At 32.3% G+C, this 17,034-nt stretch overlaps 1 protein-coding gene across 1 annotated transcript in view; it reads right to left on the reverse strand.

Annotated features, from left to right (window-relative positions):
- Positions 1 to 6,327, reverse strand: part of LOC145269658 (biotinidase-like) — a 33,531-nt gene extending 27,204 nt beyond the window's left edge. The window contains exon 1 of the mRNA XM_080125371.1: positions 5,618 to 6,327. Coding sequence (XP_079981497.1) covers positions 5,618 to 5,848 — 231 coding nt within the window. The 5' untranslated portion in view covers positions 5,849 to 6,327. The remainder of the gene's footprint in view (positions 1 to 5,617) is intronic.
- Between the last annotated feature and the right edge of the window lie 10,707 nt (positions 6,328 to 17,034).

Raw genomic sequence — 17,034 nt, forward strand, 5'->3', positions numbered from 1 at the left:
AGCTGCGGCGACTTCTTTTTTTTTTTTTTTACTGTAACAAAACTTATAATATTAATAACACCAACATTTAGTTTTTGACATTACAAAAAATGAAAATGCGACGATAGTTATAGAGGTATTGTAAACTCAGCTAAGTACAAGAGAGTTATCTCCCTCTGCATAGTGACCTATTGTAAAACAGTGCCCAACTTCATTCCATAATAAGTAGGTATAATATAAAAGTTTTTCTTCATTTTTGTTGATCGCTATAAAGTACAAATCTGAATTTAGAGATTTAATTATAATGCACAAACAGACTTTTCTCCAATATTAATTGTAAACTTATGGCAAAAACATTCCTAAGTACCATTTTAAAATAGCAAACAATTAATTCACATCATAGCCGGGCGCCATTTTGAGTTAAAAACTAAAAATTTACCAAATTTTTATTTCATTTCTAATAATATTATAGTATCTATAAACGTACAACAGACTGAACCCCTCTCTTAAAATGAAACAAAACGCAAAATTGTTTGAGGCATAATCGAGTTATAATATGTGAGATATTTAATCTCACCTGCTTTTTGCTCCAACAGAGTGGCCAAATCAGAAAAAGTACAACAAAGTAGTAAAATTCAATATAAATTTTATTAGTTCCTCGCTTGCAAAAAGGAACGCCCGTTTTGCCTGTGTCAAAAGAGCTGTTAATAACTTCAAAAGGTTATAGTCTTTCATCTTCAACAGGAACTGGAAGCAAGTTCATCTGTCTTCGAAGATCTGAGTTTACAGCCGTTTACAGGGGTTTGTTATGATGCCTTCTGATGAAAAGATACAATTCTTGCATTAAGACGATATTACAGAAGTTCATAATTAATGTTCATGGAAGGAAAGGTCTTTAAGAACAGGTCGGCAATTCAGACCTAAAAGTCTCAGGGAGACTCAAATAATAATTATTGAGCCTAATTATTTAGGCGTAATATAAAAGTCTCAAAGCGACACACAATATAATAACTTAGCCTATTTATTTAGGCTTAAAATAAGTCTCAAGGAGACAAAGGTTAGAGGCGCCCAAATGCCTCTTATGTGGTGGTTGAGTTCCATAGATTCTTCTGGTACGGCTGTCTTGATGGAAATTGAAAAAGAAAAAAAAATGCAAAAAGCCTGTCAAGGCGAGCTGCACCGCAGCAAATACGATCGGCCAATCTGATTGGTCCAAAACAAATACAATGGGAAGCAATAGGAGTCAAACTTCTAACAAATATCCATAAAAGTAAAACTTGCAGATTAATGCGGTCTCTATTCCAAGAATTAAAAATGAAGATGGTTACATTGGTGATCTTTTAAATCAACACATTTCAGGTGAAAACATTATTAAAAAAATTACGTGATCCAATAGATGTGCTAGAGGTTTTTTAAAACAAAAAAATAATACACAACTGCGTTGTAACAATTTGTTTTTAAAATGGTGGACCCTTAATTTAAGTCAAGGGAGATAAGTCAGTTTGCCATACAGAATTGGTCGCACACAGTATATCGATACACTAAGGCTGACTTGGATAGCTTCCGTACATTTATATCGGATCTACCTCTGCGTTCCATGTTTAAAAAGGATGTGTCCTCTATAGTATCAGACCTGACGGAATGGTTAATTGTAGGTATAGACCGTTTCATACCCTCGAAAAAGTTCCAGAAAAAACCTAACAGCCAGCCATGGTTCTCTCCAGAATGCGCTGCTGCCATTGCACACAGAAATCACTTTTTTCACTGCTTCAAACGTAATAGATGTATGGAAACTAAAGCCGCTTCCAGGACTGCCAGCAACCATTGTAATAAAGTAATAAAGAACGCAAGAGAGTTGTATGCTCAGTCTATAAAGTCCAAAGTAGCTGAGCAGCAGCTTGGTTCCCACCAGTTTTGGCAAATAGTAAACAGAATCCTGAACAGAAGCGTGTGCTCTATCCCAACTATTATCAATGGACCTGAGGTAATCTCGTCAGCATCAGACAAAGCCAAACTCTTTGCCAAGAACTTTGCAGCTAATTCTACCCTTTGCGACCAAGTCCGCCAACCCCCAATATTATCAGAAAACATGTGATATACATATATCTCTGTACGTGATGCTGCCAAGCTAATCAAAAACCTTGATTCCAGTAAAGCAACAGACCCTGATGGTATTCCAATTATAGTACTCAAAAAACTTCAACCAGAACTAGCGCTCATACTTACAAAACTGTTTAAACGTTGTCTTAAGGAGAATAGGTTCCCATCACCATGGAAAATCTCATCAGTATGCCCTGTATTTAAGAATTCAGGTGATTGCTCATCCCCCTCTCATACAGATTAATAAGTCTCCTTTGCGTCATGAGTAAATTGCCGGAATCTGTGTTAAATAGAGAAGTAATCAACCATCTCAGCAAAAATAACCTTCTTAGTGACACACAATATGGTTTCCGTTCTGCTAGATCTACAGCTGATGTGCTTACAGTTATATCTCATAGGATTAGCAAATCTCTCGACGGAGGCAACCTTTCTAGGGCAATAGCTCTTGACATATCAAAGGCCTTTGATAGGGTATGGCATAAAGGTTTACTTCATAAGATCTCCAGCTATGGTATAGCTGGAAATGTCTTCTCAATTATTAAATCATTTCTTTCTGATAGGTTCATAAGAGTAGTAGTTGAGGGGCAGAAATCAGAAGCTCACAGTATTAATGCTGGTGTCCCTCAGGGGTCCATCCTGGACCCAACTCTATTCCTGATCTACATTAATGATCTTCCAACTCACATCCTTACATCATTCGTAGACATTTTTGCTGACGACACTACCATTTATGGTAACACATCTAAGACAGTAAACGACCAAGTTCTCTCCGATTCTCTCTCCTCTGATCTTGAGCATGTAGTACAATGGGGAAAGGAGTGGCTGGTTACTTTTAATGCATCTAAAACCAAGCTTCTCTCTTTACATCATCAACACTCTGATCCACATCTGGCATCAATTGAAATGAATGGCTCTCGTCTTCAGGAGGCCTCATGTTTTGACAAGCTTCTGGGCTTGACCTTTACTCCTGATCTTAAATGGAACACGTACATCAAATCTTTTGCCAAGGCCGCTGGAAAAATGGTGGGATCTTTCTATCAATCCAATAGATATCTCGCTGCTGATGCAATTCTCTATCTATATAAGAGCCAGGTACGTCCTAGGATGGAATACTGTTGCTACATCTGGGCAGGAGCTGGTAGAAAGGACTTGTCCTGCCTTGATAGAGTTCAAAATAGACTTCGTAGCCTCATAGATGTCCTTTTCTCTTCCCTGCAACCTCTATTTCACAGAAGAGATGTTGCGAGCTTGTCTCTGATGTATCGTTATTTTCATGGAAAGTGTTTGACTGAGCTTCAGTCTATGGTCCCTCCTCGCCAAACTTTCACAAAAAACACTTGTCTAGCTGAAAACACTATCAATAATTCCCCCCACTATTTATCTGTGCCTAAACCTAAACGTAGATTCCATGAACAAAGGTTCTTTCTTAGAACTGCACGCCTGTGGAATTGTCTTCCGTTTTCCTGCTTTCCAACTGACTACAATATGGTTGTCTTCAAGTCTAATGTAAATAAGTTCTTGATGAGCCGTTCCATATAAGTTAACCAATTTACCGAATTGATTACTATATTGTCCAATTTCTACTGTACACTCTTTAACCCTTATCCTCGAGTGGGCTCTTGGCCTTGATAATGTGGTGATGCCTGTGTAAAAAAAAAAACCAAAAAAAACTGCTCGCATTAAAACACAAGATAAAACTCGATAATTTGATGAATTCTATTTTTGTCTTGTAATTATTTTTTTACTGGATCGTCTTTGAATTTATGCTAATTTCGACATGGCAAGTAAGTACGTAATAATGTTTTCACATGAAATGCGTTGGTTTAAAAAAATGTCCGATTTACACCACCATTAAATAAATAAATACAAAAATTAATGGTAAATGTTACCTTACGCTAATAACAGACCACTCTAATCAGTTTTTTTTTTAGGGGTATTCGAGGTCGCTGACAACGAATCTGATAATCAAAACCCTGGCAAATTTACCGTTTGCATGGTATGAACCCCTGGGCCTTGGGACTATTATGTGCCATTTCACCGCCTTCGGTGGTATTTTTCTTGCATGATACATTCGCGTGCGAACGGGCATAGCCACATTGTGTAGGAATCTGTAGGCAGCCATTTGAAATAAGAAAGTTTTAAAAAAAGTGGTTCACTTTTTTGTCTTGTGTAGTTTTTAATACGCGTGTCCCACCAGCATCACCCCTGCCCCCTCCCCTAATGTAAATCGCCTCCTTAAGTAAGACACTTTATCAAATCTCCAATACCAACTACTACTATGATATTATCCCATTGATTATTGCACACAAAATAACCCTTATCCCCGAGTGGCTTACGGGCCTTGATAAGTGGTGATCCCCATGTAAAAAAAAAAAAAAAAAAAAAAAAATAGAATTTTTGTGAAATTCTAAGCGGTATTCAACTCGGTAAATGTCGGCGCGTTACTTACGGAAAAACGGTTACGGATTAATCGAACTACAGAAGTACCTGTTTAAATACATACGTTCTGTAATAATCCCCTCCCTAAAAAAAAAAACGAAAAACATCACCTGTTAAACTACACAAGTTCTATAATTGAATACCCGCCCATCCAAAAAAAAAAAAAAAAAAATGTTTGGTGCTTATGTTTTTGTAAACCGATTGTGACAACTTTTTGCTACTTGTGCAGTTTCATTAAAAAATGAAAATATCGAAAAAAAAAAGTGTAAATTGTATGTATCCGTTATGGAACGAAGTTCTCTGAAAAAAAATTTCACTTAATTTCATCAAGTAGTTTTTTTTTTTTTTTTTTACAGCGAAAAAACAATTTGTTATGATACCGAGCAAAATGTTCGATTTTTAGGAAGAAAAACTAGTATTAGAGGTGGGGAGGGGTGACAGTGCTTTAACTGGAGTTATCTCCCTTTGTCATTTCTAAAATTCAAACAAAATTTTTTTTTAATCCAAGATGGCCGCCTTCAACGCGCTCTCATAAAAAACGTGTTTTTCCGCTGTAAAAAAAAAAAAAAAAAAAAAAAAAAAAAAAAACTACTTGATGAAATTAAGTGAAATTTTTTTTTCGGATAACTTCCTTCCATAACAGATACATAGAATTTAAACTTTTTTCGATATTTTCATTTTTCAATGTGTTGACTAAACTGTACAAGTACCAAACTTTTTTTTAGATCAATTAAAAAGCATTAAAAACTACGTAAGACTAAAAAAAAAAAAAAAATGAACCACTTTATTTTTTAAGACTTTCTTATTTCAAATAGCCGCTTAAAAGATTCCTACACGATGTTATAAAACACTTCACTCCGCCCGTTTGCACGCGAACGTATCATGTAAGGAAAACACTACCGAAGGCAGTGAAATAGTACAAAATAGTCCCAAGGTCCAGGGGTTCATACCATGCAAACGGTAAATTTGTGACGGGGTGGATTATCAGATTTGTTGTCAGCGACCTCGAATACCCTAAAAAATCAAATTAGAGTGATCAGTGTTCTTTTGTAGCGTAAGGTAACATTTACCAAAATTAGATATAAAATAAAGTACTAACCTTCTCTGCGGCGATTTTTGTCTGCTCCTCGTAAATTCGAACATTTTCCATCATATACTCCACGGCTTCGGCCCGACTGACAACCTTGGGAGGTCCTGACACGGCCACATGTTCATAGACGGCCGCCCTATAAGGAAGGTTAGGAGTCGCCTGAATTGAGGGCAGAGAAATTGCAGACAAAAAGAAAAAAGTCACCAGAAAAAACATAAGTAAATCACGTCTTCCTACCATTTTATTTTTTAGGGGAAGAAGTCGGCACACTTGTAAGAATTTCAATTTATCCTTTCTTTAAAAAAACTTGCATAAAAAAAAAAATAATTTATAAAAATTAATTTGCCTTCAAATTCTCTTTACTTTGAATAATTAAAACAACTTTTTTTCTCGTTTGTCTGATTTCAAAGTCCGTAAATTAAGCGTTTCGTGTAGATGCCCTTTAGCATTAAAACTTAACTTTATCTTATCGGAACTAGTGTTGTCAACTGAAACTTTCAAAACCCGCTCGATCTGGGTGAAATCCCATCGATTAAGAAGAAAAAAACAAAAACTTTTCACTTCACTAACTTTTCGTTATATAATTGCATTTCGATGCACGAGAAAGCAGTTGTCCTCGTTTTTTTTTTTTTTGTTGTTGTTTTTTTTTTTTTTTTTCATCAAACTGAGGTCAACTGGTTTTTGGATGCAATTATATACAAAAAAAGTTTCTCAAGTGTGACGTAATTTTTTTTTTTTTTTTTAAACTCAAACCCACCCTTTTCAAACCAAGTTAGTCACAAGATTTTTTTTTCTTTCTCTCTCTCTCACTCACACACACACGTATGTGTATATATATATATATATATATATATATATATATATATATATATATATATATATATATATATATATATGGAAAAATCTGCGTGCCCCGCCCCGCCTCCTCCTGTAAAAAATAAAAATAAACACGCTACTATACACAAAAGAAATTAAAAATCAAATATTAACCATATTTATTGCCTGTTAAAAACGGGCAAAAGTTATAGCCCGTTGACTTAGAATTAATGTTTATGCCAAATTGATAGTTAAATATGGTTGATTTGTGTTCATTTTTGTATTAACTACTAATCCCTATTCATTCCTAACTGTACATCGAATGGATACCATAACACTTAGTTTGCTGCACCTTATCATAACAAGCGCCCATACAAAATTTCAACCAGATCAGTTCAGTAGTTTCAGAGAAAAACCGGAACCGACAGACAGACAGACAGACCAAGAAAAACTAATACAGATTCAGTCCAGAGGAATTTTTGCTTCTTTGTTGGAATTTTTTTTTTTTTTTGTACCAATAATGGTGCATCCCCCCTGTTTACATTTATTATTGTTTATCTGGTTCTTATATATGATTTTTTGTGTGTTTTGTACCCATTATGATTTTTAGTTTCGTATATTTTCGGTTTGTACGAAACTCCCTTTAATTGGAGAAAAAGGAAATGCTAGCTCTGTAATGACGTCACGAGCTCAGCGCGTATTTCGTCCTCTTTTGAAATTCTGCTGACCTGGAGAGTGAACGTGTTCATTGCCCGGCGCTGAAAATGGAATTTTGATGAGCCCTCCTTCAAAGAAGTAAACCCGGCAAGAAATTAATACCCGGCTGTGACGAGACAGACTTCTGGAAACTATTTACGTTTTGCACGTATTTATTTCACAAGGAGTGGAATTTAAAGAAAATACCTTTTACGTGACAAGGTATTATGGAATTTCCTATCCGGACAAGCGACGAGGTCTTGCTCCTGTAATACATGTGTGTCTACGGTTTTCATGCAACATGGAGGGAAGGAAAATTCTAAAAGAACTTTAAACAAAAAAAAGAAAAAGGCACGTGCCTAACAGGCTTTCAATTGTGAGTACGCTCCTAAAATTAATTTCATATGCGAGTGTGATTGGGAGATACTACTATTTTGTATATTCTTGTTGTATTCGTTAATGGATACACACAACTTCTTTATAAGAACCAGCAGTGTTGTTATTTTTTCATTACATGTTACTTTTTTCATATGCTACCTTGGCATTTAAGTTTAATGCCCGCAAAGGGAAAAATTTGCAACTTATTGTAAATAAAGTTTCTTCTTCGTTCCAAAGCAAGACATTTATATTTTATTCTTTACCCCCCCCTCTTTTGTTTCATGCTTTTTTTTCAGCTTAGTTACTTTAGCGTCAAATTTATCTGGAAGCAAGATAAATTCCGACATCTTTGACAAAAACAAAACACATACTACACTTTAAATTATTTATCTACTAAAATGAAAAATATAGATTTTTTTTTTACAAAGGAGTTATCACTTATCAAGGTCCAGGCGCCACTCGAGCATATGAGTTAACGAGTGTATGGTACTCAATGGGACAATATCGTAGTAATCGTTAGTAGTGGAAATTTGGTAAATTTGATTACATAACGGGACGGCTCATCAAGAATTGGTTTACATTGGACTTGAAGATGACCATATTGTTTGTAGTCAGTTGGAAAACAGAGAAATATAACAGAGTTCCACAGGCGTGCAGTTCTAAGAAAGAAGCTTTGTTCATGGAATTTACGTTTAGGTTTAGGCACAGATAAATATGGAGGGAATTATTGATAGATATATATATAATTTTAACAAGTCAGGCACAAGGCCCTTGAAAGTTTGTGGAGTTCTCGGTGGTCATCCTTTGTCTATCCTACTCTTAACAAGATGCATTCTGCTCCATTCCTTCAAGCACCATTCCTTCCCCTCTTTCATTATTTGCACATCGCTTTCACTTCAGCAGCCACCACAATACCACATTTACTCTATGGATTATCATATTTAACATATCCTTTCATGATTCAAAAATGAACTTAATCGCCAAAAGATAAATAAACAAAATAAAATCGACGAAAGGTTAATAAGGCCTTTCTAAAAGGTAGACCGTCCATTGTTTATTTGGTATAGAAAACATGCAGTTCACTCTCTAAGTGGGAGTGGGATTTGTGTGGGTGCCCTTTGATTCTAGACCAAAACTCTGGATACTTTGTTTCTGTCATTGTGTTTAGTCCAGCAAAAAAAAAAATAAATAAACAACGTATAAAAAGAGTTTTTTTTATTGGAATTTTTTCAGGAATTTATTTATTTATTTATTTGTGGACTCATATACTCATTTTCATAGCTGTTTTTTATCATAACGTTCCGGCCAACTCATCCTGTGGCCTTCTTCAGCTGAAACGTGGTGAAACGACAACAACTATGAAGATAAGGATATGAGTTCGCAAATAAACAAATAAATAAATAAACAAATAAATAAATAAACAAATAAACAAATAAATAAATAAACAAATAAATAAATAAACAAATAAATAAATAAACAAATAAATAAATAAACAAATAAACAAATAAATAAATAAACAAATAAATAAATAACCTAATCAAAAAATAAATAAATAAACAAATAAATAAATAAACAAGTAAATAAACAAATAAATAAACAAATAAATGGATAAATAAACAAATAAATGGATAAATAAATAAACAAATGAATAAATAAACAAATAAATAAATGAACAAACAAACAAATAAATAAACAAATAAATAAACAAATAAATAAACAAACAAATAAACAAACAAATAAATAAACAAATAAACAAACAAATAAACAAACAAATAAATAAGCAAACAAATAAATAAACAAACAAATAAATAAACAAACAAATAAATAAACAAACAAATAAACAAATAAATAAATAAACAAATAAATAAACAAATAAATAAACAAACAAACAAATAAACAAATAAATAAACAAACAAATAAATAAACAAATAAACAAACAAATAAATAAACACATAAATAAACACATAAATAAACAAACAAATAAACAAACAAATAAATAAACAAAGAAAGAAATAAATAAATAAACAAAGAAATAAACAAATAAATAAACAAATAAGTAAACAAATAGATAAACAAATAAATAAACAAACAAATATGAACAAACAAATAAATAAACAAATAAATAAACAAACAAATAAATAAACAAATAAATAAATAAACATATGAACAAACAAATAAACAAATTAATTAACAACAAATAAACAAATAAATAAACAAATAAATAAATAAACAAATAAATAAACAAAATAAACAAGTAAATAAACAAATAAACAAAATAAACAAATAAATAAACAAACAAATAAATCAACAAATAAACAGACAAATAAACAAAGAAATAAATATATATATAAACAAATAAATAAACAAACAAACAAATAAACAAATAAATAAATAAACAAATAAATAAACAAATAAATAAATAAACAAACAAATAAACAAATAAATAAACAAACAAACAATTAAACAAATAAACAAACAAATAAATGAATAAATAAATGAATAAACGAACAAATAAATAAACAAATAAATAAACAAACAAACAAATAAATAAACAAATAAATAAATAAACAAATAAATAAATAAATAAACAAATAAACAAACAAATAAACAAATAAATAAATAAACAAATAAACAAATAAATAAATAAACAAACAAATAAACAAACAAATAAACAAATAAATAAACAAACAAATAAACAAACAAATAAATAAACAAATAAACAAACAAATAAACAAATAAATAAACAAATAAATAAACAAATAAATAAACAAATAAACGAACAAATAAATAAATAAACACACAATTAAGCAAATAAATAAATAAACAAATAAATAAATAAACAAATAAATAAATAAACAAATAAATAAACAAATAAATAAACAAATAAACAAATAAATAAACAAATAAATAAACAAATAAACAAATAAATAAACAAACAAATAAATAAGCAATCAAATAAAAAATAAACAAACAAATAAATAAGTAAAAAACAAATTAAATAAATAAATAAATTATTCATCTCAAAGGATTCCAGGAATAAAATAATCTCCTCCGCTTGTTTCACAGGGTATATTATTAATGAAAAAATTGTTGAAATTCTCTTTCATAATTCAGATTGCTTTTATAATTACTGGAATAATGGAATGCTATGAGTACAATTTTTTTTTTCTATCGTACATAAGTTGCAGTCATAGTGGTTGGTGTGTGACTTATTTCCAACTGTTCTTTCTGGTAAACATGTTCGCAAGATTTGTTTCTCCCTTTTTTTCATATCAGTTTTTATTGTATTTTCATTCCAAACAAGGAACAGTGCTACTTTGATGTAGGGGCTACTATCTGGGACATAATTTACAGGGGGGTACTATGTAGGGAGTTGAGCAGCAAGATGTCTATGTACATTACACTTGAACTGCAGATATACAGTCAGGGAAGCGGGAACCTGGAAGGGAATTCTAAAGTCTAGCAGTCGTGTGGAAGAAACTATTAGAGTAAAAAGTTTTCTTACATCTAGGGATTTCTATTGTGTAGGGGTGGGATTTTGCTGCGTATCGAGATTATTGGGGGTATCTACATCGAAGGGATACAAGAGATTGTTGTCCGTAAATAAATAAATAAATAAATATGCCAGTCACTCATCTCAAAGAATTCCAAGAATAAAATAATATATAGTCTCCACGGATTCTTGTAACCATCTGTCTGCGTTCTCCCTGCAGCTCCGCAGTCAAACAACGAGATTTTACATACGAGCAACAAGATTTTCCGTCATTTTGCAAGACCGCTTGGTTATAAAAGTTGTGGACGCTGCCATCTTGATTCTTTCTTCGCTCCCCTGACAGCTTGATTCCACATGACGCACACGGATTTTCTAGGTTTTGAAAATTTTCTCTATCCACTGCTGAATAATCGAAAATAAGCACTTCACTCTCTAAGTGGGAGTGGTATTTGAGTGGATGGTCTTTGATTCTAGACCCAAACTCTGGATACTTTGTTTCTGTTATTGTGTTTGGGCCAGCAAAAAAAATAAATAAACAACGTATTAAAAGAGTTTGCTTTTTTATTATTATTGGAATTCTTTGAGTAATTTGTGTATTTATTTATTTGAGAACTGTTAGTCAACTGAAGAAGGCCAGAGGATGAGTTGGCCGAAACGCGGAGAAACAACAACTATGAAGATGAGGATAACAGTCGGTAAATAAAAAAATAAATTTACAAATTACACAAACGATACCAATAAAAACATATATCCTAAGTCCAGATCATTAGACTAGGGTTTTGATCTGGTTCTGTCGAAGAGTTTCAAATTAACACTAGTAATCTATCTATATATCTATCTATATATATATATATAACTACTTAATTTACTCACATAAAATTAAAGTTTACGCATAAATCTATACTTCCGTATATTAAGTATTTACTTCAAAAGTGCTCAATACGTAGGTAGAGCTAGTTAGTAATTTATAAAATATATATGGCGATTAAGCTACACTGAATTCGCGCATAATCCTGAAGAGTCCTAGAGTGGATGAAACGCGGAATATTCAGTGTAGCTTAATCGCCATATATATTTTATAAATTACTCTATATATATATATATATAAAAGTGAAAGTGTGTGTGTGTCTGTCTGTCTGTCTGTCTGTCTGTCTGTGTCTATGTACATTTTCCTATGCAATAACTCTGTCAATTTTAAGTCTAAAGATTCGAAGTTTGATATACAGGGTACTGAGATTTGGGAAAATCGATGTGATCGGTTTTCAGACAGAAATTTGGCGATTAAGGGGTCAAAGTTCAACGATTTGACCTTTGAGAACTCTACCAAACTCCTCCTACAATTTTCGGTCTAAATACGTGGAATTTTAGATATAGATTCCTTGGACATGGATCTAACTTAATAACTTTATTTGAGCCCTAAACAATAAGTTTTAAGGGGTCATAATAGGGGTAAAAGTTTAAAAAATTGACAGTTTTTTTTTTTTTTTTGCTCAGCATACACCTCAAAACACCCGGGCAACGCCGGGCACACAAGCTAGTATATCTATTAAAGTGAACGTGTCTGTCTGTCTATCTGTCTGTCTGTGTACATTTTCCTACACAATAACTCTGTGAATTTTCAGTCTACAGACTCGAAATTTGATATACAGGGTACTGAGATTTGGGGAAATTTTTGTAATCCGTTTTCGGACAGAAATTTTTCTATTAAGGGGTCAAAGTTCAACAATTTAACCTTTGAGAACTCTACCAAACTCCTCCGACAATTTTGGGTCTAAACTCTTGAAATTTTAGATATAGGTTCCTTGGACATGGATCTAACTTAATATCTTGGTTTGAGCCCAAAACAATAAATGTGTTAGGGTTCATAATAGGGGTCAAAGTTTAAAAAATTGACCGTTTTTGTTTTTTGTGTTTTTTTTTTGTTTTTTTGTTTTTTGGCTCGGCATACACCTCCAAACACCCGGGCAACGCTGGGCTGAAATGCTAGTATATCTATAAAAGTGAACGTGCCTGTGTGTGTGTGTGTGTGTACATTTCCCTACATGATAAGTCTGTCAAATTTTAAGTCTACAGATTCGAAATTTGATATACAGGGTACTGAGATTTGGGAAAATCGATGTGATCAGTTTTCGGACAGAAATTTGGCTGTTAAGGGTTCAAAGTTCAACGATTTGACCTTTGAGAACTCTACAAAACTCCTCCGCCAATTTGGGGTCTAAACACTTGAAATTTTAGATATAGGTTCCTTGGACATGGATCTAACTTAATAACTTGATTTAAGCCCCAAACAATAAATGTTAAGGGGTCATAATAGGGGTAAAGTTAAAAAAATTGACCGTTTTTTGTTTTTGTTTAGCATACACCTCCAAACACCCAGGCAACGTCGGGCATCCATGCTAGTATATATATAAAAGTAAACGTGTCTCTGTGTGTACATTTTCCTACGCTATAAGTCTGTCAATTTTAAGTCTACAGACTTGAAATTTGATATACAGTGTACTGATATTTGGGAAAATCTTTGTAATCCGTTTTCGACCAGAAATTTTTTATTGGGAGGAGTAATATTGTGCTATCATTTTGAACAAAAGGTTGTTTAACATCAGTGATAAGCTCACGTGACTGGAATGATACAGTAACTTCGTAAACAAATAGATCAAATTACAGAGGTCAGCTACAAAAGCGGGTGAACAGATAAGTTAGCAAGATGGAAACGAAATGATAGCTAAAAGAAAAAGACATTTTCAAAACACCCTAGCTCAGGGATCTCAAAAGTTTTCGAACGCCATGGCGGCACATTGCTGATTTCTTAGAGCAGGGGTCGCCAACCCCCGACCCACAGGCCACATTTTTTTACAAAAAAATGACCCAGACGTGTTTTTTACTGTTTTCTACACCACCACCAGTGGCGTATCTAGGGTATGGCAGGCATGGCCCGTGCCATGGGCGCCACTCTGACATGGGCGCTTAAAGCAAGAATAACCATTTAATTACTTTATTAAAACATTCATTTCATGGTTTATCTTTCGTTAAAATTGTGCCTGTATTATAATATTATGTAGGTTAGGTATATCTAAGGTATAAATTATTAAGAACGGGCGCACATTCAAACTTTGCCATGGGCGCCATTTTACATAGGTACGCCACTGACCACCACCTTATATTCATTAACCCTTATCCTTGAATAGCTTTCGGGCCTTCATAAGTGGTGATTCCCTTGTAAAAAAAAAAAAAAATTAAAATTAAATTGTATCACTGTCACATGTTGGGAGAAAACAGAGCAAATTAGTCAAAAATCTACAGAAGATTACATCGCTGCTTTCTTAGGGCAGGAGTCCGCTGTTGCATGAGGGACTAACAAGAGTTTTCACCATCTTGAGTTGCGTCCCTTGCCAGTGTATGCTTTGCTTTGTTTTCAATGATAATAAAGACGCCATTATGTAAAAGCCAATCGATTGTTCTGTCTTTCTAATCCATTGACATCTTAAATAAGATAATGACACATCCGCAACCGCTGGTCCGCGAGTGAATTTTGTCCGGCCCGCTATCTAATCGCAGACGCAATCTAAATATATGAAAACCAAACCAAAGTGACAGAATATATCGCAGCAAATTTTTTTTTTAAATCCTTCTTTTAACCTTTTGTTTTTTTTTCGCTTCCAGAAATCTTTTTGTCTGAACAAAAACAAACCCATGCAAGCTAAGAGAATAAAAATGGAGTTGTAGTGGCAAACTTTTAACAATGTCTGGACAAATAAATATTTTGTCATCGAGCATTTTGCAAAATGTATTGGCTTACTTTGTCAAGAAACCATTGCCGTGAAGAAAGTTTCAAATATTAAACGGCATTATGAAACTCGTCGCAACCATTACAACAGTTTACTGGAAAAGCACAAGAACAAGAAGTTACATGGTTGAGAAATAATTTAATAGAATAATTTAATTAAATAATTTAATAGAATAATTAATTAAAATAATTTAATAAAATAATTTAATAGAATAATTAATTAAAATAATTTAATAAAATAATTAAATAAAATAATTAATTAAAATAATTAAATAAAATAATTTAATAGAATAATTAATTAAAATAATTTAATAAAATAATTAAATAAAATAATTAATTAAAATAATTTAATAAAATAATTTAATAGAATAATTAATTAAAATAATTTAATAGAATAATTAATTAAAATAATTTAATAAAATAATTAAATAAAATAATTAATTAAAATAATTAAATAAAATAATTTAATAAAATAATTTAATAGAATAATTAAAATAATTTAATAAAATAATTAAATAAAATAATTAATTAAAATAATTTAATAAAATAATTTAATAGAATAATTAATTAAAATAATTTAATAAAATAATTAAATAAAATAATTAATTAAAATAATTAATTAAAATAATTTAATAAAATAATTTAATAGAATAATTAATTAAAATAATTTAATAAATTAATTGAATAGAATAATTAATTAAAATAATTTTATAAAATAATTAATTAAAATAAATTAATAAAATAATTTAATAAAATAATTAAAATAATTTAATAGAATAATTAATGAAAATAATTTAATAAAATAATTTAATAAAATGATTAATTAAAATAAATTAATAAAAATTTAATAAAGCAAGCATCCTTTTTACTAGAAAAGTTGAAAAAAGTGACCGAAACACTCGCACTAGCTATGAGATGTCAAAACTACTTGCTTCAAAGAATTATTATTAAAGGTAGCAGATGTTGTTTGTCCAGAAAAAAGGGAATTATTTTCTGCTATCAGCTTGTTGGCAAGAATAACTAACGATACGTATTGAAGAACTGGCAACAAATGTCAGAAGTGACTTGGAGGTTATTTCAAACATTCTGGAGTATTATTCCATTGTTATCAATGAAACCACAGATATGAAGGGTGCTTGTCAACTTGCAGTGGTTGTGAAGGGTGTAACACCAACATTTGATATTGTGCAAATGTTAAAATGCTTTTGACTCCGAATGGTGGTATGACACCAATGATTTCGACGATTGTTTTTATGACCACAAATTATAATAACCAACCAATGAGAAACTTCCAGAGTTACTATAAAAATTATCAAACTTTGGATTCAATCAGTCCGCCGTCATCTCCGTCACGGACCTGCATTTGATTCTTTGCCACCATCTTTGTTACTAGGAATTACTTAACACTCAGGATCGGAACTGCACTGATTCTTCATCGCCATCTTTGTTCGACATAATGTCTCAACACTAAACAGGTTATGGATCAAGAGGACTAAATCACTGCCAGTTTCAAGAATCTCTTAAACAAATCGAAGTAGAGTATGGCGACCTTACATATTGTGGGGTATATGGTTAGAAAAGAAGAAGAAAAAAAAACGTACCGGGCGTATCTGCATCGCTCTTTGGGAAAGAAGAAGGAAAGAATGGCCAGCACATTTGTATACGTGAAGGGCATCTTGGGAAGGCAGAGCATGATGGAAGAAGCTATTTTTTTTTACTGTCTCTTCCTTTTTTTTCTAGATAGGAGGATATAAAATCAGGGAAAAATTCCCTGGGGCAGCAGAGAGAAAAGAGTCGTGAACATCTCTTGAAAAGAATTTCGTATTGCTGACGTTCGGATTGTGCGGTGTGACATTGGTGGCGAGAGGCCAGGTGTGGTCGATTGGAAAAGAAGAAGGCAGAAACGTGTTGTTGTCAAGCGAGTGACTCACTCCTTCCCGAACCCCAGAACTGAATCCTGATTGTAACCCTAGAAGCTATTTCGGCAAGTCAAGCAGGTTAACATGGCTGACTGGAGACTCTCAACTCAGATGTTGAGATCCTTCACTGGGGATGGTGATCTAATTAAATGGCTGGAAAAATTAAAGATGGTGGCAAGGTTGCAAAAAATCAAAGACGTGGTCACCCTGCTACCTACTTAGAGGGGGAAGCCCTCACTATTTACTAGCAGATGCGCGATGAAGATAAGGGAGACCTTGCCTCAGTTGAGCAAAGACTGAAATTGGCTTTCGCTGAGAGTCTATTTGAAGCACTCGGCAG

This window comes from Euprymna scolopes, chromosome 45, assembly GCF_053919585.1.
Source record: "Euprymna scolopes isolate OS-2025 chromosome 45, ASM5391958v1, whole genome shotgun sequence".
In the NCBI taxonomy this organism is placed as follows: Eukaryota; Metazoa; Mollusca; class Cephalopoda; order Sepiida; family Sepiolidae; genus Euprymna; species Euprymna scolopes.